General features: G+C 54.5%; 1 protein-coding gene across 4 annotated transcripts in view; it reads right to left on the bottom strand.

Annotated features, from left to right (window-relative positions):
• The window catches only part of OTOF (otoferlin), a 126,010-nt gene that overhangs the window by 73,118 nt on the left and 28,507 nt on the right, over positions 1-24,385 (bottom strand). For all 4 annotated transcript variants that reach the window (XM_063330773.1, XM_063330774.1, XM_063330775.1 and 1 more), the window contains exons 4-5: positions 11,080-11,179; positions 4,224-4,435 (exon numbers count right to left, since the gene is read on the bottom strand). In XM_063330773.1, coding sequence (XP_063186843.1) covers positions 4,224-4,435; positions 11,080-11,179 — 312 coding nt within the window. The remainder of the gene's footprint in view (positions 1-4,223; positions 4,436-11,079; positions 11,180-24,385) is intronic.

The raw sequence follows: 24,385 nt of genomic DNA, 5'->3' as shown, positions 1-24,385 counted from the left end.
CTCGGTCTTTTCCTGTCTCTATCCCTCAGTTTCTCTTTTCTCTTAGAATTGTTAAGTAATGGTTAGAGTTGTTAATTAACTTACGTTAATTAAATACATGTAATTAAATAAAAAATAATGTGCCTTAAGTACGACCTTAAGTACCGCTTGCCATAGTTGTCCTGTGCCTGCCGTTAGTAACACAACCCATACCTCACCACGTGCCGTCCTTTGTCATACACCTAACCGATTACCGTGGACTTGTTAAGACCTACACTAACCATTTTGGGAAGGAAATAAATGTTTCTATACGGACCTGGAGATTTATCTCACCTTAGTCCGCGCCGTTGGGGATTTGCGAATCTGAAGTCACTGACCCCCCCTCTTTACCGAGAGTGGGACGTGACATAGTGGTGGTGACAGTAATGACCACGGATGGCCCTTGGGGTTGGCAGAGGTGAGGGCACCAAGAGACGGCCAAGCCTGTGCTCAAAATGACCTGCTGACTCCGGACCAGAGGACGTGGGGAAGCTCCCTGGGACAAAAGCAGGAGGTGAAACCAGTTTTAGAGCAATAACTTAAGCCTGGGACAGGAGGACTAGCATCCCTTGCTTTTTTGGCGTCTCTGCCAAGGGATGCTCCACTCTCTCCTCCGTTAAAGCAGTTGTGTGTTACCTTCCCGACAGCGCAGGGCTGCCCAGCCTGCTCCTGGGCGTCAGGGCTGGCAAGCAAGGGGAAGGGGCTACAAGGGCTGTCTTGGCAGCGCTGGGGCTGGCGGGCAGCACCCGGCCTCGCTCAGCGTAAGCCCCGTGTGCAAAGGGATTTTTTTTTTCCAAAGCATTATGGGTCTGAAGGAGAAACTGAAGCTAAGTATCACGGGACTTCCACCAAACTGTGACCACCAGGAACCGCTCTCCCACCCGCTAAGAGCTGGTGACCCACGGGGGAACCGAGAGGACGAGGGGGAAGGGTTTTACACTGGAAGAGGGGAGATTGGGATGAGATATTGGGAAGAAATTCTTTGGTGTGAGGGGGGTGAGCCCCTGGCCCAGGTTGCCCAGAGAAGCTGTGGCTGCCCCATCCCTGGAGGGGTTCAAGGCCAGGTTGGCCGGGGCTTGGAGCAACCTGGGCTGGTGGGAGGTGTCCCTGCCCAGGGCAGGGGGTGCCACTGGGTGGCCTTTAAGGTCCCTTCCCACCCAAACCATTCCGTGATTCTATGAGACCCCGAGCATGGATCGGTGCCACAGTACCGTTTGCAGGTGCCACGGCAGTATCTAGCCTCCACACGGCCCCGCTGCCTGCTTATAAACTGTTTATTTTACTTCAGCTCTCCAACAGGAAGGATTTTTCACCAACTACATACAAACCAACCCGGAAAAGCCCTTCTGCTCAGCCACCACGCAGCTCCCTGCACCCGGGCCGGGATGCTCAGCACACCGGGCACCCGGCTGGGATCTCTCCGGCCAAATGCGGTTGTCCTCCCCCTCCAGCCGAGCTGCTCGCCTCAGACTTACTCTACAGTCCCTGGAGACCTCATCCAGAGCCTCAACTCATCCAGCCGCCTGCCGCATCAGCCACACGGCGTTAATTACATCTCCGGTGAGAGTAAAGTCACGCCGGCATCACGCCCCAAAGTCCATGTGGCGCAGGCAGGACGCTGATTTCCCAAAATACGGGGCGGACAGACAGACCGAAACCCTCCCTGCAAACCAGGCTGTGCCCTGCCATCCGCCTTTGAAATCCCCCGGCATCTTCCCTGTTCAGCAGCAGCACGGTCCGCTGAGCTGGGAAACGAATCTGCGCTTCCAATTTGCTTGAAAATTCGCAGGTTTCAGCCCAATGCACACAGTTAATTAACTGCCTCGGAGCGATGCGAGCGGCTGGGGATATCTTCCCCCAGTCTCGCACGGTGGGGAAAAAGAAATTCTGCCCTTCTATGGCCACAGGAAAGTGCTAAACCCAGAGGAAGGCAAACGCTACTGAATTGCAGAAAGCCAGGGTGGGGGTTGTGCGGCTGCCGCAGCGCCTGCGATCATTTACGGCGGCTACTAAAAAAGCAGCCGATTGCCAGGGGTGTGTTCGGATTCCCATCCCCAGGCTGGGCTCCTGTATGGGTTCGGAAACACGAGGGCTGTCCCCCTGCGGGACTGCAGCCCTCGGACAAGGGCTGTCCTCGTGCCAGGAGAGCGGTGGGTGAGCCGGGGAGCCAGCTCTGCCTGCCCCGCTCATGGAGTCTCCTCTGCCAGTTCATCTCTTTCCGTGAGACTTTTAGCAAATTCAGGACTTCGATGTCTCCACTCATCCAACTGAAAGAGGGCAATGGGTTCAAGAGCTACTGTCCTCCTACGAGGACAGGCTGAGAGAGCTGGGGGGGTTCAGCCTGGAGAAGAGAAGGCTCCGCGGAGACCTTCCAGCCCCTGCCAGTCCCTCAAGGGGCTCCAGGAAAGCTGGGGAGGGACTCTGGAGCAGGGAGGGGAGCCATGGGACGAGGGGGAAGGGTTTTACACTGGAAGAGGGGAGATTGAGATGAGATATTGGGAAGAAATTCTTTGGTGTGAGGGGGGTGAGCCCCTGGCCCAGGTTGCCCAGAGCAGCTGTGGCTGCCCCATCCCTGGAGGGGTTCAAGGCCAGGTTGGCCGGGGCTTGGAGCACCCTGGGCTGGTGGGAGGTGTCCCTGCCCAGGGCAGGGGGTGGCGCTGGGTAGTCTTCAAGGTCCCTTCCCACCCAAGCCACTCTGTGATGCTGTGATTCTGTGATACTGGAGTAGAGACCGACAGCCAAAGTCACTACCGTGAACAACACAACTACATAAACTATGTAAAGCTGCCCGAAAATCTGGTTTAGCAACCTGTGAACCCAATATATTTATACACACTTGCAAAACTCTGTTGTCTGATGAGCCGGGTGAGGATTTGAGCACAGGGCTCAGAGCACCCGTGATGGGGTGGGCCGAATCTGGCCCAGCATCACGGGGTCCTCGTTGTCCATCCATGCCTTGGCCTCGTGGCTGCATACAAGGTGGTGAAGGGGCTGTTTCTCCCAGCAAGGACTGAGCCCTGAGCATCCATAAACCAGAGCTCATGGCAGAAGTGGTCCCAGCTTGTGTTTCATCCCCGTGGACTGCCAACTGCAGCGTCCTCAGTCCTGAGCCCTCTCCACCCGTCCCAGTCACCAGGCTGGGTTTGCAACTGGTTACAGCAGCTTTGTGCCAAGAAACGGAAGGACACAGTCCCTGGGCTTGTTTCTGTCCAGCGTCAGGTCCCACGAACTTAGAAAGACACATGGGTGATGCTAAGGACCCTTAAATGAATAGAAAGCTGGTAACAGCATCCCTCAGGAGAACTGGAGGTGTCCCCACCTGCCGTCACAGGGTGAGGGGTCCCTCTGATAATCCAAACAGGGCTCATCTGCCCAGGTACTGCCTTCGGTATGGGATGGCATTTGCGCCCGGTGAGGTGCAGGGGTCCCGACAGACCGTGGTGGAAGGGTGTTTGAAAACGCTTTTGAGACACTAAGGGTTTGTTTGAGGGTTAACGCTGCAAGGGAGGTGGCAAGGGCTCATCCCCCCCTCTGTGCCACAGCCTCCCTGGTTTCTCCCCCAGCCTCTGCTGTGCCAACCGCCTTGCCGTGGGATGTGCACACTCACGACGTCCCTCAGCACACGGACACGGGTCAGAGGCACTGGCACCGGCACCGTCCACCCCAGAAGCATCCACACCGGTGTGGTTTTGTGGCCGACATGCCCTCCTCCCCCTGCCCCTGGCTGCGGATTCACTCGCCCCTCGGCACACCTCCAGCTCAGTTCTGGGAGAATCACGAGCTCCATCGAGATGCAAGACCCCACACGTGGCTCTACACCCCACACGTGGCTCTACACCCCACACGCGGCTCTAATCCCATCCAATACAAGGCCTGACCAAGAGTCAGGCCCTTAAATCCTTTCTGAATCTGTATTTAATTACATTTGCTCTGCAGCATCTGCCGTGTGCTACACAGCTCAGTGCCTGCCGGAAGGCTCAGCTCTGTGCTGGGCAGGCGTGGTGGAGCACCAGGGACCTGCTGACACCGGTGGGTGAACACTTACAGCCGCTCCACGCCTTGAGCTGTGATAATGGTTTTCTGATGGCCAGGAGATGTGATGCACCCCAGAGGAGCACTGGGGCAATGCTGCCCTTTCAAGACGAGCCAAAGCCTCCCCATCCCTGTTGCCACCACACATCTCCAAGTGCTGAGCATCACATTACCTTCTGAAGCTCCTCTCTGCAGACTGCTGGTTGGATTTGCCCGGGGAGATGTCCGAGCCCTGCCGGTGGCCGGAGAGGAGGCTGTCTGTCTCTAGAGGGTACCTGCCATCCCCCTCTGAGTGGACGCTGGGGGTCTCCAGGAACTCCTTGTCATTCCAGGTGCCCACCGTCCCGTCCAGAGCCTGGTACCTGATCTCTATGGAGATGCTGGTCTGCAACACACAAGGAAGACACAATCAGCCCCCGAGGGCAGCACAGGAAGGAAGGAAGGTCCTGCGAAATCTGAAAGGCAGGAAGAGTTGTTGCATCAGCTGGCTTGACCTCTGAGCCTTACTGACCCCAAAGTCTCCTCTTTCCTCGTGCATGAGGCAGTTGGAGAGCAGGTCTTTGGCTTCAGGAGGTTGTCTGATCCCGCTCAGGCACGGTGCTGCAGCCTCCCCCCTGCTCAGGCACCTGATTCACTTGGAGCTGCTGGTGCATCCCAGACCAGCTGCATCAGATATGAGAGACACCAAAAGCCCTGAACAGCAGGGAAACCCTTCGAGCAGCTGAAGGCACCACGAGCAGATGAAGCCACATCATGTTGGTGGGTTTTTCTCTGTCTTGCATCAGCTTCTTAAGAATTTGTGCCCTGCTGTTAAGTGCTGGGCTGCCAAGCCCCACGGATGCGTGGTGCCTTGCTCCTGCCTGGCCCCATCCCACCCCCAGGCAGGGCAGGGTTTGGCAAGGGATGGGCATCCCCGGGATGTTTGGGCAGATCCTGGTTTGGGGAGGGGGTCTCCCAGCCTGGCCATGACCAGCACAGCTGCCTCCAGCTCTGGAGCTCCCACCATAAGAATGACACGGAGCTGTTGGAGCGGGGCCAGAGGAGGCCCCGGAGATGCTGGGAGGGCTGGAGCCCCTCTGCTGGGAGGACAGGCTGAGAGAGCTGGGGGGGTTCAGCCTGGAGAAGAGAAGGCTCCGCGGAGACCTTCCAGCCCCTGCCAGTCCCTCAAGGGGCTCCAGGAAAGCTGGGGAGGGACTCTGGAGCAGGGAGGGGAGCCGTGGCACGAGGGGGAAGGGTTTTACACTGGAAGAGGGGAGATTTGGGTGAGATATTGGGAAGAAATTCTTTGGTGTGAGGGGGGTGAGCCCCCGGCCCAGGTTGCCCAGAGAAGCTGTGGCTGCCCCATCCCTGGAGGGGTTCAAGGCCAGGTTGGCCGGGGCTTGGAGCAACCTGGGCTGGTGGGAGGTGTCCCTGCCCAGGGCAGGGGGTGCCACTGGGTGGGCTTTAATAGTCCCTTCCACCCATTCTGTGATTCTATGGGAAGGGACCTGGCACTGGGTCTGTCCAAGCTTGATCTAAATCTTCTTCTGGATGAAGCGAGTGAGGTCCTCTCCCTCTTGTACGTGGTCATCCCCCACGTACACTCCCAAGATTGCACCAGGCTGCTGCAGCAAATTCAGGGTTGGAGCTCTCAAATGTTTTTCCCCAAAAAATCTTTCTCTGGATTTAAAACGCAATCCAATATGTGAGAGTTCACCTTGCTGCAAAGAGCTGCTGGCACTACCTTTGCCCTGATGTCCAAAGTCCTTCTAAAACCACAGCTTTGGACAAACCAGCCAGAAAAATCTCTCTCCTGAAAACATACCTCATTTTGAAAGGCAAACGTCTGCCACAAAGATCAAAGCAAAAGCAGAAACCCATTCTCCACCTCCATTCGGCTTCCACGGAGAAATTTCAAGTCATATTCCATGCAAAGGCGATTGATTTTAGACGCAAGGACAAAACGAAAATGCTAACAAACCGGAGCAGGAAAATTTATGAGAAAATCTTCCCTTTTTTTTCAGCTCTGTGTTCAAGAGGAGGCAGAGCATCCTGACTCGCTCCGACCGCGGCTTGTCAAAGGGACGATGTGAAAGGCTGGAGGAGACAAGACACGGCCTGGGAGGACGCTGTGCATTTAGCAAGGGGTGACTCAAAGCCAGCTGGAAACCGAGCTTTGCCGAAGGTTTTGACTGATTTTATTCTTCGTCTGGCCAAATACAAATCTGAGTCAATCAAAATGGTTTGCCACGCCGCGCTGACCTCACCGAGCTGCTTCGGCTTGTTTAAGAAAGCAAATGCAGAGGAGAGACGCAGATCCATGTGGGAACGTTGTTTTGTCACGGTTTTTTAAATCCTCCTCGTCGCTGTCGTGAAACATTTGATTTTGAAATCTCATTTTTAGACTATGTTTAAAGGCTTAAAAATCCTTTAAAAGAAATGAAAAATTATGGGTGTAATAAGCTGAAAGATTTTGGTTTGGGCTGAATAAAGTCATCGCTTGTTTGACGGGAAATTAGTAGGTGTAAGCTGAAACCAAAAGGAATTCACGCTGGAAACCAAACTCTCAATTTAACAGTAAAGAAAATTAATGAGTGGAATGATTCATTGAAGGGCTGGCGGATCGCTCTGTCACTGGACATTTTAACATCATTTTTATTTGGTTTTTTGTTGTTTTCTTTTCTGCCACTTGAGATAATAACAAATTCTGAGACACCCCAGAGCCTCTCTTGTAGGAGGCCAGGCGACACGCTCGTAATATCCCTCCTGGCTTTACAATTCCTGGCTCTTTTAATCTCCTTGCTAAGGCAAGTCCATAAGGTTATCAGGGCTGGCTGGAAGCTGCCCGTGATGCTTTGCAGCCAGCCCACAAAAAAGAAAACAGTTTTCAACCCTTCCTTTGTGTTTGATTACAGAAAGATGACGGTATGCCTGGAAAGTGCTCTCCAAGGAACGAGGGCGGTGAAGATGCTCCTTCCCCTTCATCCGGAGCTGGGGCCGATGTCCGGAGCTGGACACGCCTCACACCTGTCATGGTTTCGCCTGGGATGGGGTTGAATTTCTTGCTAGCAGCTGGTGTAGTGCCGCGTTTGGGATTTGGGCTGAGGAATGGCGTTAGGACACCGGTGGGTTTGGTTGCTGCTGAGCTCTCACGGCCTCTTCTGCTCCTCAGCCCACCCCACCAGTGATGGGCTGGGGGAGGACAAGGAGTTGGGAGGGGACACAGCTGGGACCCCGACTGACCCCAGGGATATTCCATGCCATGGGACATCATGCCCGGTGTACAAAGCTGGGGAAAGAGGAAGGGGGGATGTTGGGAGAGGTGGTGTTTGTCTTCTCAAGTCCGTGTTACGTGTGATGGAGCCCTGCTCTCCTGGGGATGGCTGAGCACCTGCCTGCCATGGGACGCGGCGAATGAATTCCTTGGTTTTCTTTGCTTGAGTGCGCAGCTTTTGCTCTACCTATCAAACTGGCTTTATCTCAACCCAGGAGGTTTTTTTCTCACTTTTACTCTTCCAATTGTCTCCCCCATCCCAACTCGGGCGGCGAGCGAGCGGCTGCCTGGTCCTACCTGCTGCCTGGGGTTCAACCACAAACCGCACCGACGTGTCTGCAAAGCGGGGCCACCCCAGGGTGGGTTTGGAGGTGGGATGGTTGCGCCAGGGTGGAACCTGGGTGAGCATAGTCTGCAGGAGGGATCCCTGGTGCCAGCCCAGCATCGTGCAGAAGTGGAGCTGCGCTGCATGACGCCACCTCCGGCATCTGCGCCGTGCTTGCCAGCAGCCCCTCTGGAGGCAACGCCATGCCAGAACCTGCTCAGGTGCCTTTGCGGAGGAAACATGCCTTTAAAACCATGGGTTTTAAGGAGCTGAGAGAGGTGTCGTTTGCCCAGAGGAGAGAGCTGGGAGATTGCTTTCTTTCCTAATTCTGCAGGTGATCTTTCCAACCCTTGCAATTGACGTATTTTGGAGTTTGCTCAATGCGAGGAACGTGTTGCTTCCAAGAAAAACCTTTTCCTTTGCATCTCGGAGGATGAGGATTGCAGACAGAGGGTTATCCCGTCTCAGCTGATGGGCAGCGACTTTCCATACCTGCCCGTCTCTGCCTTCTCAATATCATTTTTCAGTCCCCTTCTCCTCCTGCAACAGCCCTCACTGGCCGTGGATCCAAAACCCTGCTGAAAGCCCAAAATGTAAACGCATACCCTCACTTCCAGTTCTGGTTTGAAGGGGGGCGACCTGGGGCTAGGACCGTGTCCCAGAAACGCAGGGGAAATTGAGGGACGTGGCATTTCTGCTCACAGCAAGCTCTAGAAATGCAGGATTTGTGCATGAGCGTCCATATGGCTTGCGGCGTGCAGGACCGGGGGGCGTTTATTGTCGTACCCAAGGGAGAGCTGCACTCCCCTACAATCTGCCCTGCCCGGGCTGCCCTGATTCCGTAGCAACAGTCAACAGCCAGTATTTATGTTTTCCGGAGCGCTCTGGGAATACCAACCGAAACAGCTCCAGCAGAGCTGCCATGGCACAGACAACATAGACACAGAACCACAGAATTGTTATGGCTGGAAGGGACCTTTCAGACCATCAAGTCCAACTATCAACCCAACACTGCCAAGGCCACCACTACCCCATGGCCCTCAGCACCGTGTCTGCCCGGCTTTTAAATACCCCCAGGGATGGCGACTCCACCACTGCCCTGGGCAGCCTCTTCCAATGCTTCACAACCCTTTCCAGGAGGAAATTGTTCCCAATATCCATCCTAAACCTCCCCTGGTGCAACTTGAGGCCGTTTCCTCTTGTGCCATGGCCTGTTCCTTGGGAGAAGAGCCCGACCCCCCCTGGCTACCCCCTCCTTTCAGGGAGCTGTAGAGAGCCAGAAGGTCTCCCCTCAGCCCCCTCTTCTCCAGGCTGAACACCCCCAGCTCCCTCAGCCGCTCCTCACCAGACTTGTGCTCCAGACCCCTCACCAGCTCCGTTGCCCTTCTCTGGACACGCTCCAGCCCCTCAAGGTCTTTCCTGGCGTGAGGGGCCCAAACCTGGACACAGCCCTCGAGGTGGGGCCTCCCCAGTGCCGTGGAGATGACATGAGGTCCTCAGGGGGTAGGTGATGAGCACAGGTCACCCAGAACATCAGGCAGGGGCTGGGGAAGGTCGTTTCTCCTCCAGGTGCCTCCAGTCAGAAGGGCATGGCTGATACAGAGGGGAAGGGCAGCAGGCCGCTTGCTTTGACCTACTGTGCAGCTACCCCAAGCTCCTGGCCAGGCTGCAAGGCGCCAGTCCAGGCAGGTACCGTCTCAGTCCTGCGTTAGTTCATTCTAAAAATTTCATCATTATGGACACTAAGAAGTTGCACGTATTGAATTTTCCTCCGTTGGTTTTCTCCTCTCCCCTCTGTGACACCGAAGGGTCTTAAAAATACGGCATTTTCTTCCTTTGGAGGGTCCCGTGGACTTCAATCAGGCAAATGCTCAGTCTGATGAAATAACAGAACAGCAGGAACCGTTTTCTCCAACCCTGAAATTATTGTTGCACCCTGGGTCTGCAGCCTTTCCACTTTTTCTCTCTCCTCGGGACTGTTTTCTTCATACTTTTATTGGTTTAATTCCCTCTGCCCCCACCGCAGTCACCTCCTGTCTCCTCCTAATGAAACCATTCGTCTTTTCATTGCTAATTGCTTGTTGTTAGCACAGAGGGTTGCGCGCAATTGCTCTTTTCCTTTATGCTGAGTGTAGGAAGCAGCTTGTGAAGGAATAAGAAAAGGGGGGGGGGGAGGGAAGCTGAGTATTTATTTTTTAATGAAAACACCAGGGTTTTGATACCCAAGCAGATCAGAAGTGGCTGCAGTTCCAAGCGTGTTATAAAACTCAGTCTCCATGGCAAACAGCTCCCGTGAGACGCGTTACCCAGATGGAAAGGCACCGAGTGACACGGCAGCTGCTCTGCCCACTGGGAGCCTTTCCCCGGGCATCGGGGGCGCTGGGCGAGGGGCGCAGACCCAGACCGGGGGGGATTTCTTATCCTGATTTTCCCCAGAGGGGTACAAAGAGCGGGGCTTCAGGCGAGCTGCCGCACGAGGTGCTCCTCATGGGCTACAGGGCTCAGACAAAAGCAGCGTTGAGCTCGGAGACAAATACGGCAGATGTCGAGCGTTTCAAGCAGCCGGTACCCCCGGTACGGATTAAAGATGGTACCCTGCTCGGGGCAGAGCCGGCGTGGGGTCGCTCAGGGGCAGGAGGAGAGCCCTGGCAGCGGAGCTCAGCGTGGGACTGTGGTCGAAGCCTCTCTGCGGGGCTCTGAGGACCACGCTGTGCTCTGGGGTGACACGGCTCTCCGGCAGCAGGACACTTGCGGGCTATTTCTGAGCTGGGCACGAGCAATGTCACCCTGCCTGTGTGCAGGTTAAACCTGGTTCCTTCGCCCTCTGCCCCGATCCTACGCTTGTCACGGCATGCAGAACAGCCAGCCTTTGCTGTCCACCCTCGGGACAGTCCTGGCTGCCTTCGTCCTTCAGACCAATTATAAAGGGGTGAAGGAAAGGCTGAGGATTCGGGGATTCAGGTCCATTAACAGAGTTGGAGGTGTTCAGCCTGGAGAAGGCTCTGGGGAGACCTTCCAGCCCCTGCCAGTCCCTCAAGGGGCTCCAGGAAAGCTGGGGAGGGACTCTGGAGCAGGGAGGGGAGCCATGGGACGAGGGGGAAGGGTTTTACACTGGAAGAGGGGAGATTTGGATGAGATATTGGGAAGAAATTCTTTGGTGTGAGGGGGGTGAGCCCCTGGCCCAGGTTGCCCAGAGAAGCTGTGGCTGCCCCATCCCTGGAGGGGTTCAAGGCCAGGTTGGCCGGGGCTTGGAGCAACCTGGGCTGGTGGGAGGTGTCCCTGCCCAGGGCAGGGGGTGGCACTGGGTGGCCTTTAAGGTCCCTTCCCACCCAAACCATGCTGTGATTCTGTGATAACACAGACTTTTATGTTCCTACAGAGTCATCAGAAAGGCAGACAGATGGACCAATGACCGACGGGCAGCAGCAGCTGCTTTTTCCTCATGACCTACCTGAATGGCTGAATTATTGTCGTCTATGAGTGTGTCCGTCACCTCTACCTGCCCTTCCTCCACCACCTTTTGCAGGACCATCCGGAATGTGCCAATGAGCCTGTGGAACAAAGAAGAGTAAAGTCAGGCAAGATGTGGTGAGCACCCACCACTGTTCCTTTTTGGTGGGAAAGGGCTTTGCTGGCCAAGTCGCCAGAGCTTGCGTGGCTGTTTTCGCTTCCCATTTGCCTTAAGAGGAGGTAGACGTGAGATGCAGGAACATAGCGTGGCCAAGGACTCTGGCAGCTGCAGCCAGTGACCCCAGCCCAGTGGAGATGGTGGGCAAAGGAGAAGCTGGGAGAGAAGCCATTTCAAGGTAACTCGGTTGGGATAAGAAGAGAAGGAGACCTTGGGAACCACCAGCCTTGTATTACTGGGATGCACCTAAGGGAACCCAATCTGGCCTTTTCCATCCTGAATGTCTGCAGTTATATCTGCACAAGTAAATTGAACAAGGCAAGAACCAGGGCACTGCCCCTCACCTGTCTGCACCAGGACATTGTCAGCACAGGCCATGGCATGGGGAGGTCCCAGGTCAACATCCCCAGGAGGGATTATCCTGGGGCAGAGCATCCCTGGAGGAGTTTGGATGTGTCTGATTGTGTGTACGATTAGACTGGACATTAGGAAAAAATTCTTCCCAGAAAGAGTGGTCAGACACTGGAATAGGCTGCCCAGGGAGGTGGTGGAGTCACCATCCCTGGATGTGTTTAAGGGTCGTTTAGATGTGGTGTTGGGGGATCTGGTGTAGGGGAGAACTCTGTAGAGTGGGGTTGATGGTTGGGCTCGATGATCCCAAGGGTCTTTTCCAACCTGAATGATTCTATGATTCTGTGATCCCAGCCCAGCTGTGTCAGCCCAGGGCTGGAGAACAGGGCTCATGTTGGAAGGTTTACTTGGATGGACATGGCCTGAAGGCGCTGCATGTGAGTCTGAAAGCTGCTCGGAGGAGAAGACTGACTCCCTGCTGCTAAGGGAGGCCCAGTCATAACTGATGCCTCAAGGCTTGTGTCCTTGTCCCAGCCCCCTCCCAGCCTGCTCGGTATCTTCAAACAACGCAGCAGAGACCCAGGGAGGTTGGGCTGTCTACATCCAACTGCAAAAAGCCAAGAGCCACCCGGTGTGAGGTCAATCTGACCCAGCTTTGAGCATGAGGCTGGGCTAGAGATCTCCTGAAATGCCCTCCAGTCTGAATTATCCTGCCATCCTTTGATATGATCTTATGATCCTTGATCATACGATAACATCATCTGCCGTATATAGGGAAGGCTGCATGCCCAAGTTAGTCCCCGTGTGGTCTTCACACCTCCCAGAGAGGGCTCGCATCTCTCCCACCCAACCCGCACCTCCTGACCCCGCCACGGGCTGAGATGAACGCTGAGGTGAGGGTGTATAACACCTTCCAGCCACCGTGGCCATTTCTCCCCCGAGCATCTCATCACCTCCTAAGCTCCCCCAAGATGAGCAGGTTGAAGGCTTCTAATTGCTCTTAGTGGCTCCTGCCCGAGCTTGCTCTCGCATCTAGGGAGTGCAGCAACATGCGCACTAAAAGCAGCCACTTTTCTTAAATTACAGGTCCAAATAGCTACCACAGAGAGCAGCGAAGCCCGGTGCTCTCTAATAAAAGTCATTACTTATTTGCCAGCTCGTGGCTTGTCAAGGAGCTGTGGCTTTATGTTCTTCATGTTCTGCACCAGGGGGACCTTCCCAGCCTGAGAAGAGCCAGCTATGAAACAACAAGTGACTCCCGACACGGAAAAAACCCTGAAATGCTGAACGCGGGGCTGCCTTACGCCCTCTGCCTTGCATGTCATCTCCAGCGCCGTGATCCCAGATGACAGCGGAGATATTAGACGGCACACCAGGAATATGTCTGCAGTGCTCTGTCAGTGGGAGCCAGCAAGAAAGCTGCTGCTGATTGAACTTCATCCTCGCAAACCTTAAGGCATTGCTTACTGCCATGCTGATTTATCGAGACGAGACTTCAGAGAGGGAGACAAGAACTCCCCGCGCTGTGCGGTGGGATGTTGAGGGCTCCTCTCCCGCCTCTGCCCCCGAGGAACCCAAGCACCCCATGCTGTGCCTGCATCGCCAGCCTGGAGACCCAAGGTGAAAGCCAGGTTTGCAGATTTGCCCTAGGTCAGTCTGGGCTCTGTCTTTCCCAGCTCTGAAGCCATCCCCTCATGCTTTGAAGCACCCTCTGAAAATGCAGCACAACGCTGGATGGAAGAGCAGGGTCTGCTCAGCTCCCTGGGGTCTTCACTGGCTTTGGGGCTTGCTTTGCCTGGGTTCTGCTTCTGACAACCCTCTTTTTTTTTCCATTCCCCACCTAAATGGCCCTTCTTGCATCAAGAAGAGCGTGGCCAGCAGGTGGAGGGAGGTCATCCTCCCCCTCTACTCTGCCTTGGTGAGGCCACATCTGGAGCACTGGGTCTAGTTCTGGGCTTCCTGGGTCAAGAAGGACGGGGAACTGCTGGAGAGGGGACAGCAAAGGGCTACCGAGATGCTGAGGGGACTGGAACATCTCTCTGATGAGGAAAGGCTGAGGGATTTGGGTCTCTTCAGTCTGGAAAAAAGACAACTGAGGGGGATCTTATCAATGCTTAAAGGGTGGGTGTCAGGAGGATGGGGCCAGGCTCTTCTCAGTGGTGCCCAGGGACAGGACAAGGGGCAACGGGCACGAACTTGACCATGGGAAGTTCCATCTCAACACGAGGAGGAACTTCGTTGCTGTGAGGGTGGCAGAGCCCTGGCACAGGCTGCCCAGAGAGGTGGGGGAGTCTCCGTCTCTGGAGACATTCCAACCCCGCCTGGACGCGTTCCTGTGCCACCTGCTCTGGGTAACCCTGCTCTGGCCGGGGGTTGGATGGGATGGTCTCCAGAGGGCCCTTCCAACCCCTGCCGTTCTATGATCCTTTGATTCTTTGCACAGGGTGCTGTGATCCCTTGTGCACACCCCTGCACGCGTGGGGACCAGATGGTACTGCTGTGGGCGTTTCTCTCATCAGAGAAATCAAACTGTGCTGTGCAGCTATCCCACTGTGCACCACTCATTTATAACAATAAACTGCCTGAGGAAATTCATAAACTACCCGAGGAAAACAGGAAAATGAGCTTATGGTTGCTCGTCCACTTATCTAGCTCCGCCTGGCTCGCAGCAGCAGGGAGGTCCTGCTTTCCAGCAAAACTCTGATGGGTCCTGCTGGTGGTGCGTGATGCTCTGGGAGCAAAGGAGAGCGGTGGCAGACCTGTCCCGGTGTGCAGTGCAGGATGGGACCCTTCCCTGCAGGGCTGTCACCTCCCCTCCGCAGCTCCCATGTGCTGTGCACGGGGGGATCCCAGCACGGAGCGCCTTCAACTCCATCTCCAAGGCGCTGCGTAGGGCATCGACCATGAGCACCTCTTCTTTGTGACCTTCCTAGTGCTTCCTGCCCAATGAATAACGCATCGCCGGCTCCCACGGAGACCTGCTTCTTCTCTGAGACAGGGGGAAAAAGCTGCCCTACCCGCCTGGATTTCAGGGTTTGTGAAAGAACGTTATTTGCTCTTGGCAAGAGCAGCAGCTCTCTTGTTTTGCAAAGGCTTCCTCGAGAGAAGTCTGCCTTTTATTTCTCAGGATTTGAGCACAGACTCCGATGGAGGGCTCTGGAGGGCTGTCCTCTGCTCGTGGCTGGGTTTGCTTTCAGTTTGGAGGGATGCTCTTGTGGCCTGAGCAATAAAATCTGGCTATTTTAGTGAAGCTGCTTACGAGTTAGGTTTGTCTGTGAAGGTTGCTCGGCTCAGCTGGTAACGCACGGCGCAGTCCTCGCTCTCACGTGTGTTTGTAGGTGTCGGTATTTAACCTGTTTGCTGATGGCACGTCATAAAAATGCAGCCCCTTGTAAAGGCCAGGCGGCTCTAAGGTGTGGTGTGGCTCCAGCTGTGGCCTCCCCAGGGCAGAGCAGAGGGGGAGGATGACCTCCCTCCACCTGCTGGCCACGCTCTCCTTGATGCCTCCCAGGATGCCATTGGCCTTCTTGGCCACGAGGGCACATTGCTGGCTCATGGGCAACTTGGTGTCCACCAGGACTCCCAGGTCTCTCTCTACAAAGCTGCTGACACAAACAGCCCCAACCTGTACCGGCGTACGGGGTTATTCCACGCGAGGTGCAGGGCCCTGCACTTGCCCTTGTTGAACTTCATGAGGCTCCCCTCCGCCCAGCTCTCCAGATGGTGAGATGTAGGTCCTGTCACCATCCCCTTGGCACGTTTTGCAACCCTTTCAGCCTGACTTATGTGCCTCTGCACTCCCCAGCTCTGCTCGCGGACCTTGGGCCAGCTCGTCTGCAAGAGAGCGAATTATTGGGAAGATGCCTCGGTGTTGGGTTTGGGATAATGCGCTCCTTCCTTGGACCCCTCCCAAGCCACTTCCCCTGGCAGGCAAGAGCCAAGCCAGAGAGAATGAAATATTCAGCACTTGTCTACACAGCCCTTCATTTCCAAGTGTTTCATAATTCATCAAGTGCCCTGCTCCCCTCCCTGGCATTTCTGCTGATGGAAAGAGAGGGAGTTTTTCTGGGTCACTCGTAATTTTATCAGACTGTAGGAACATCTCCTGTTTCAAAGCCAGCCTGGCTGGTTCGGTGCTTGGAGCTCGCTCAGAGCCTTGGATCGGGGCAGTCTGGGACTGCCGCACACCCCGTGACGTGCCACGCTTTGCTCTTTGCCCCTGTGGCACATGCCATCTTTCAACGAAGCCATCTGTGCGCCTGGAGTGGCCGGGGGTGACGGTGAACCCCACCAGGCATTGCCAGCACTGCAGTGCCCACTCTGTCCCAGCGAGAGCTCTGAGGCCAAGACGTGCATCTGGCCTTGCTAAGAGCGTCCTCCAGCCCATGAAGTCCTGTCCCCCCTTCCCTGCCAGCTCAGCCCTTGGATGGTGTTTGCTCCCTGGGCACCTTCTGCTCCTGCGGCCAGGGAGGGCCTCTGGTGGGGTGGCGGCATCTCCATCCACCCATCATCAGATCCTGGGAAGTGACAAAAGGCAAATCATGGCATCTCTGTCCTGGTTTTGGCCTCACCCCCAGACACCCCTCGCAAGATAGGGTGGGGAAAGCAGAGGGATGCCACAGAGGAATGAAGGCTCAGCTGCCCAAGGGAGGATCCGACCTGCACTTAAAGACCTGAGGGACAGCTGATCTCCTGCTCCTGAACCTCTTGGAGTTGTTGACTCCATCTAAATTAGGGGATTAAGTGCTGCTTGGGCATTGTCGCTCACCCATCCACACCGGGACGCTGCCGGCCAGGGTTGGCCAGGCCAATGCACGGTCCTCAACCCACTAGTGGGATGCAGGGGCAGGGGTTAGCCCAGAGCTCGGCAGCCCCAGGGAGGTTTGGAGAGGAGAGCTTCCCCGCCTGGCCATGGACAACCCGGCTTGAGACAGAAAAGGACCCAGCTGGGGGCTTGAGACAGAAAAGGACCCCGGTGATGTCTGCCTAGGATAGATGGAGAAACCGGGTCAGACCCAAATAAAGTGCGGAATTGAAATTAGGATTGTAATCTGATATAAAACAGGAAAAAAATTAGAAAAATAAAAAAAAGAGGTAACATGCTCAACCATTATAAAACCCATCCCTCCAGCATCACCTGCCCCCCACCCAAACGAACTTTCGATGCTCATCGTGCTCCGGAGCATCTGAAAGAAACCCAGGAACATCGCTTGGGGAATTAGGGCAGGCAGGAACAGCCATTGCATCTTCCCGCTGCCCACCCCATGCCAAGACACCTTCCCGCCCCCTGGCACCGCAGCCTGCAAACACCGAAGGGTTTGGTTACACCGCCCAACCCAAAGCAGCATCTCCCAACTCCTGCACGGTGGCTACCACCCGGATTACAGACCGAGCACCGCCTTGCTCGCAGGTATCCCACTCAACCTGGCATCTGCAACGTGGGCAGAGGAGATCTGGGGGCTCCTGGTCCTCAGGGCCAGTCTCCAACCTGGAGGCATGGTGGGGAGGGAGAGAAGGTCTCCCACATGCCTGCCCGGTGCGTGCTCTGCCCTGAAGTAATGCAAAACTAAGGCAAAACAGGCAGCACGGGACACGCCAATGCCCGGCCTGCTCAAAGAAGTGATCGTGGGAGATGCTAATCTTCTGGACCATCAATGGGGCTTAGATGACCACGCGGCTCAGCCCTCCTCAGCTAAAATCTGCTGAGAGGATGAACTTCTGTGGATTGGTCATCTCCGAGAGCGATGGCCACCAAATTCCTGCTTCTTCGTCCATGACCAGCCCATCTCTTCCCTTCCTTACGGATAAGCCAAACAGACGGAGCTGCTGATGGCTTCAGGGTAGGTTTCAATGGCGCTGGCTGCTCCTCTCTAACCAACCCCACTTTCCCAGCACCTTTCTGATGTGGGGGGCTCTGAAACTAGACACATTTTTTTTTTTTCCAGAGCGCACTGAAGCACATAAATCTGTAATTCCCGGGCCGCCAAGCAATGGCAGCAGCTCCAGGCCATTTTTCCCATGCTCGGCATCCTTGCCCGTGCTGCTAGCCAGAACTGCTCCCTGCACGTGGGGAATTTCAAACTGACGCCCGACGGGGTCTGGTCCCCGCGGGGCTCCGCCGGCTGCCAGCATCCCCGGTGAGGAATCCCTGCTCCCGTGCGTAACACCGTCAGCGCCCGCCATGTCAAATTCCCGCTGAGTTTTTCATTCCTTGATCAAAACATTGCGTGGCGCCGAGTCAAACACTGTGCAAAAGTCTGAGTATACCCAAATTACCGCTTCAGCAACCAGATCTGTAATCTCACCCCAAATTCGTTACCTGACAGGAAATATTTCAATACGACAGGGCTGACTTGCCACTCATTATGCTATTCCACTTGTCTTCCAGGGTGAAAAGAAGAGCCATTTATATTTAATGAGGATTTTTTTGCAAGAGTTTGCTGAAAAAAAAAGTAAATTGACTGAAGAACTTTTAATACCTGGAGGCTGCCGAGCTGGAAGAGCTGCTGTGTCCTACATTTCGCCGGGTTATCCAAATGTTAACAACACAATAGTAATCAGGTACGCTCCGACCTGCCTGCTGCACAGGCTCGGTGCAGAGAGGGTAATTAGGAGGGAAGTGATTTAGGGAGCTTTAACTTAAGGAGCAGGTGATTACAGATGGTGCTCCAATTCCGCGAGATGGGAAAAAGGCTCTTCGTTTTGGTCCCAGCTCCAGGACACTCATCGCGTAAGCCGCGAGAGGAAAGAGCTTGCGTTTATCAGTGTTGCCCAAACACGGGTTTGTGCATAAATGCGAGCGCTGCAGCCTCTAAATGCACCATCAGCCGCCCCGGTATCCAACAGCAACTCCCTTTCAGCCCATTTACTTTCTGCTTTCCCAGCCTGAGCTCCCAGAGAGCCATCGTCTCTCCCCCCAGGTACCCCAATGAGCTTCGTCAACCAACCAGACCCACCCAGCTGCCCATCAGAGCAGCTCCCTGGTTCCTCATCGCCCATTTTTGGAGCCCTCGCACATCTCTGGTCTCCCAGGTGGTCCTGCCTGGTTGCAAGGCACCGCAGAGCCAAAGCACAGCCGCGGCGGTCGGTTGCTGGTGAGAAGTAAGGAGGTCCCACAGCAAAGAAACCTTTTTTGGAGGCCAGCTGCCCACAACTTAGCTCCTGGTGCACATCCCAGCACATACATCCTCACATGCTGGGAGACAGAGAAATTAGAACTCTTGAAAATGCCACAATGGTCAGAAAAAAAACAACTTTTTTTCACCTTTTCAACCCACTTTTGGCAAAGAAGGGCTGGGGTTTTCAGCTGCAGGAATCTAGAAGCTATATGGAAATGACCGCAACCCATGAAGGGTCATTTTACCAACCCAGGTCTGAAGACGCAGGGGGGGCTTTGAGGCAAAACGCTCAGCACACGTGAACTCTGCAAAGTGAGAAGGATGGGACGTGCCAGGGCAAGGAGAAGATGCACAGCCGACCTCCACCTGACAAACCGCGTCGTGCCCGGCACATCACCGTTGGGCTATAATGGGGGTTGGACCATGGTTAGTCCAGGGCAGAGGCTCCGTGGTCCCCTTTGCGTGGCTCTGCTGCGCAAGCCTTCTCCGTGCCCACCTCCTGCCTGGCAGGGCTTTGCTCCACCCTGGAGGCAGAGCTGCCCAGGTGGCTGTCTGAATATCTCAGCCTGCCTCCAAGGAGGACTCTGGGCTCCAGATCCCGCCCAGAGATCATTTTAAAGCTACCCTAGATATAAAAAAAATGGTGTCAGGCCAGGTGTATTTCTGTCTTTCTGTAAAGAATAACAGAAGTGCTCTCTTCTCTTCCTTTTTTTCCCCTTTTCCAGACACCCAAGTTGCCCAGCAAGATCAGATTTGGCCTTCGTTGTGAGTTGGAAGCCCAACCTATGTTGGAAGCCCTTGTTTGTTGGAAGCCCACCCATGTCTGTGTGCTTTTAAAACTCAAATATAAAGCTGAAGAATCTTCAAAGACTCCCTTTCTCCAGCTCAATGACCAAAAAGGTGTTAAACAAAACCCCAAAAGGCAAAAAGCCCTGATGCAGCTCAAAATCGTCAGGGTTTGAAGTGCGCTGATGATTGCTCATTTTCTCCTCTCCTGGGGAAGGGTCCGTCCCACCTCCTTGTAGCTCTCCTGAAGTTCACCATGAGTCCCTGAGCTCTCTCTGCTCAAATGGAGGGACTGTCCCGGCCGGAGGGCAATCCATCCCAGATGCCTTAGAGGTATCCAAGTTGGGGAGAAAACGCTCGTGGGAGTTTCTGGTCTTTCTCTGCCGACTATTGGACTGAACGCCCTGACCAGGCTGCGGGCAGGCAAAGCTGGGTGGTGGGAATTGTCCTGTTGCTGCAGGGGATCTCAGTGCAATGTGTTTTCCTGGTGATGCAAAACGAGTTTGGTGGGGATCAGCCCCGAGAAGGAAGGTCTCCTCTTGAAAGCGCCCAAACACAAACCCCTCCAGACCTCCAGGCAGAGGATCTGAATTTCCAGCGTCACAAAAAGCACGCAGTTTGAAAGCCAGCAAAGTATCACTTAACTTAGGAGCCAAGCACCCAGCCTGCCTCGGGAGGTAATAAAAAATTAAAGAGAGAGCTCAAACCTCTTCCTCTGCCCAGCCTGCACTACACAAGCCCCGTCATCGCTTGCTGGCCATGTCCAGCTTGAGCTGAGCCAGTCGTCCCAGCTGCCTTCTCCCCTGCTCGCCTTCCTCTGGCTCTCAGGGAGCCAAGATGATTTGCAGCTCCTCCTGGGAAGCCCGGACTCCGCTCGTCTCTGTCTCGGCGGCTTCCCTCCTCCATGGGGATCAGCGTTTCAGCTCTTTTTTTCACGTGCCAGCCTTGCCTGCAGAGCTGGACAAGTTGTATGACATGGTATCACTCACAGAAAGGCTGAGCCGGTACCTCCGTAGACATCTCGGCTGATTAGCTTGCATCTCTGACATGGTACGGAAACTTCTGCCTTTCCAGGCTCCTGCCCCTGGTGACATCAGTCCTCTCAGGTCATAACCAAGCACACCCTCTTCATCTATCTTTTACCTTCTGTGGAAGCTGATGCTAGAACATCTTAATGAGACATCAGACTTGCTTGCTGCAGCCATCCCTTTGCAAGGGGCTTCATGCAGGAGAAGGATTTTAGGTAGACGATCATAGAATCATAGAATTGTCCAGGTTGGAAGGGACCTTTCAGATCATCGAGTCCAACCATCAACCCAACACTGACAAAAACCATCACATGCTACATCTGCTTGAGGACCAGGCAGCTGTAGGTGTACCAGAGACACCAGTCCTTAGGGCTGGGAAGATAAGCTGGGCTTTATGAACCTCAGGCTCTGGAGCACTTGCCACCCACCCTGCTTTGTGGAGGGGTACGTGAGAGAAGACCCCACCATATCCATTTTGCATCAACCAGAAAAGAAGCTGGACTAGGACCTTCTTCTGAGGTGAATAATCCCACAGCTCAAGAAGTGCCAAGGACAACGAAGAAAAAAATTGTTGATTTAAGAAAAAACATGAAAAGAAAGAGTGCAGCCCATGGATTAGGAGGACGGGGGAGCCTGGGCTCTCAGGAGGACAAATCCACTTGCAATGATAACCCAGGTACATCAGGAAGGATCACAGTTCATCAACCCTTGTCATCCCAACTACGAGTCTTCTGGCCTATGTAAGATGTCCACCTTAGGACTCCTGGGGCGAGAGGGGATATCTTTTTCTTCAATAAACTCACACAGATTTTTCTTCCATAAAGACGTCAAATTCAATTTTAAACCTGTAAACTTCCCAGCAGATCTCGTGGTGGGGCTCTCCACAGCCCACCCAGCATCACGTGAAGACCCACTTCGTCCTGACCCTCCCTCCCACTGTCTTCATGTTCACATCTTTCGAGTTTTTCTACTGAAACAGATGATGAAAAACTGCTTCCTCCCCACTTCCACCTTGTGGCTATTCATTATGTCCTCTTTGGAATGGAAGAGGACTAACTTAATTTACAGTTCCTCAGATAAAAGCTGTGCCAGAGCGTTTGGCTGCTCCGTTGGATCCGTTTGGCTCCTGCACAGTTAATAACACAAGACTAAAGGACTCTTACAACCAACAGCGTGATGCAAAGACAGCCTGGAAGAGCATCGGAGAGCAACTCTCTCTGTTCCCAGTGCTGAAAGGATTAGCGGAAAAAATTGTTTTAATACTGTTTGGATGGTAAAGGACACCACATTGCTCCCAACTTCTCAGACGGGCGTAAGGTTCCCTCCAAGAGACCTGCCCAGTCTGGACTGTTTGTAATGAAGTTTGGGGATCCAAATCACATACGAAAATGGCAAACATAAACCCCGAGTTGTGCAGGTGGCCCCCCAGATCCCGTAAAATCGTCCCATATAATATTTTTTTTCTGTTGTCTTACTGGTGAAATTAGGAGGGGACTCTCAAAAATTGTTTTGGATTGAGACAAAAGCATAAGGCCGGCGTGGCGTGATCCTACATAAAGAATTTGGCTGGGTTACAAGCACACTTAGTTATATTCAAAGAGACTTAATTGTTTTCTGCCTTTTACCAATTCCCTAGACAAAAACACCACCTTGGTGCGTGCGCTGGAGGCATCACGCATCCAGTGGTCTGGTGAGTCAGATGCAGACCCTGGATGCGACCCCAGCGTATCCCTGGGACCTTCCACACCGAGAGGGAAGGAACTGGGGAGAACTGAATCTCCCGCATCCCTGACGATGCTCCGAGGGCTGCGGCTCAGAGCTCGGCAGTGTCTACGCGAGCCGGGCAGCAGAAAGGCTTGCCCAGCTGTGGTCCAAGCACCTTCTCAAGGAAACCGTGGCACTTTCTGGTTTGCAAAAGGCAACTCTTGCAACGTCCTACCTGCCCAGAGTCATCCCTCCAAGCCCTGCTCTGCCTGGGGAGGGCACTCAGATGAGAGGGGGAACCTACTGCACCAGAGTTAATAATTTTTCCATTATATTCTTCCTCCAGTGATTCTGCAGCGGATTATTTTGCGCGGATGAAACGGTGAGCACCCTGTTTCCTGCAAGTTGGTGGCAGTTTCATACGAAACACTTGAATGCTGCAAAGACCTTAATTGCTGGAGAAGCCAGAGCACAAAGGACAAAACAAAGCTCTATTTTTATCCCGGAGAGCACAGCGCTGTATTAAAAGCCTTTGGTATTAGTCCCTTTGTCCCTCCGTCAGGTAAGGAGAGCCAGCTCCCGCCTCTGCCCCGTGGGTATCGGCTTTCTGCGGGGGGATGTTATCCGTGCCCCCACCCCGGTGTCGCCCGTCAGGCCGGTGGGGACCCGACGGGTTTGTAACGTGACTTTTGGTCTTCGGCCAGATCCAGTTACTGCTGCTCGCCCCGGAGAGGAAAACAGCGACATAGAGGAAAACAAACCACCTCAAGGCAGCAGCTCTCAGTTTCTGCGCAGCCTGCCTCATCCTTAAGGGACGTGGTCGTTGACTGCTGTTGTCCTTGTTTTATGCACAAGGAAAACATGTGGCCCAGAAGAGGCTTGTCCAGGCTGTCCCAGCAGGGCGGGAATGGGAAGCAGCAGCAGGGACCAGACCTCCTGCCTCAGGGATGATGCTGGACCACACAGCCACCCTCTCTGGTGTCTCTCCTCCGCTTGCTTCTTGCATCTCTGCCTCTCCTGTGCATAGGGTCCTCCACCCCACATCACTCCTAGGTGTCCCGCGGTGTCTCCGCCAGCTTGAACACGCTCAAATCCACACCTAGGACCTCGCATCATGGACTTGCCTCCTGCTCGTGCCTTCTCCCAGGGCCCTTCACTGTGGGACCATGTGCTACAAATTTTCACCCAGCTTGAAGGTATTTTGTAGGTCTCCCCAGGGGACCAGAAGAGAAAGGCCAGTGAACTGAGTTCCAGTTGGAACTCGGTATTTCCACCCATGTCATCTCACCCCGCCATGCAGCAGTTACTTGGCTACACCACCCGTTTTCCACCAGTGGTGGATGATGGGATACGTGAAACATCTCACGTCTGCGGGATGGGCGGGATGGGGAGACCCCATTGCCCTCTACAACTCCCTGAAAGGAGGGTGCAGAGAGGTGGGGGTTGGCCTCTTCTCCCAGGGGAATAATGACAGGACCAGAGGAAATGGGCTGAAGCTGCGGCAGGGGAGGTTTAGGTTAGATATCAGGAGGAATTCCTTTACTGAAAGAGTGGTCAGGCACTGGAACAGCCTGCCCAGGGAGGGGGTTGAGCCACCATCCCTAGAGGTGTTTAAGGAACGTCTGGATGTGGCACTTCAGGGCATGCTCCAGTGGCAGAGATTGTAGGGGTTGGTTTTTTTTGTATGTGTGTGGTTGGACTCGATGACCTCAAAGGTCCTTTCCAGCCATGAAGATTCTATGATTCTATGATCCCTGGGGTGGTTTGGATGGGTCTTGGCTGGAGGGGAGAGTCCCAGCCTGGGGATGCCCTGCCTGGTCAGGGGCTGGAGACAGGTTTCTGGGCTGGTGGCACCACTGGTCTCGCCCATTTGAGTTGTCCTCATGAACTGTCTCCCCATCTCCATCCTCTGCCCCTTTCTTTGGGCACTCAGACACGCAGAGCCCCAGAGAATGGCTCCCAGGGACAGCCACCATCCCAGGGGCGAGACCCACTGGAGCCCACAGCCCCTCTGAGGAGCCAGCACACAATCAGCTGCTCTAAGGAGGCCGAGACACCTGGCCGGGCCAGGAAAGGATTATTTTACCAGCTAATTAGGTGCATGCTGATGGCCATTGAGGCAGGAAACAAAAGCAACTCAAT

The sequence above is a fragment of the Chroicocephalus ridibundus genome, chromosome 3 (assembly GCF_963924245.1).
Source record: "Chroicocephalus ridibundus chromosome 3, bChrRid1.1, whole genome shotgun sequence".
In the NCBI taxonomy this organism is placed as follows: Eukaryota; Metazoa; Chordata; class Aves; order Charadriiformes; family Laridae; genus Chroicocephalus; species Chroicocephalus ridibundus.
Note: the sequence above shows the minus strand (reverse complement) of the source record. Positions and strands in the feature narration are given on the sequence as shown.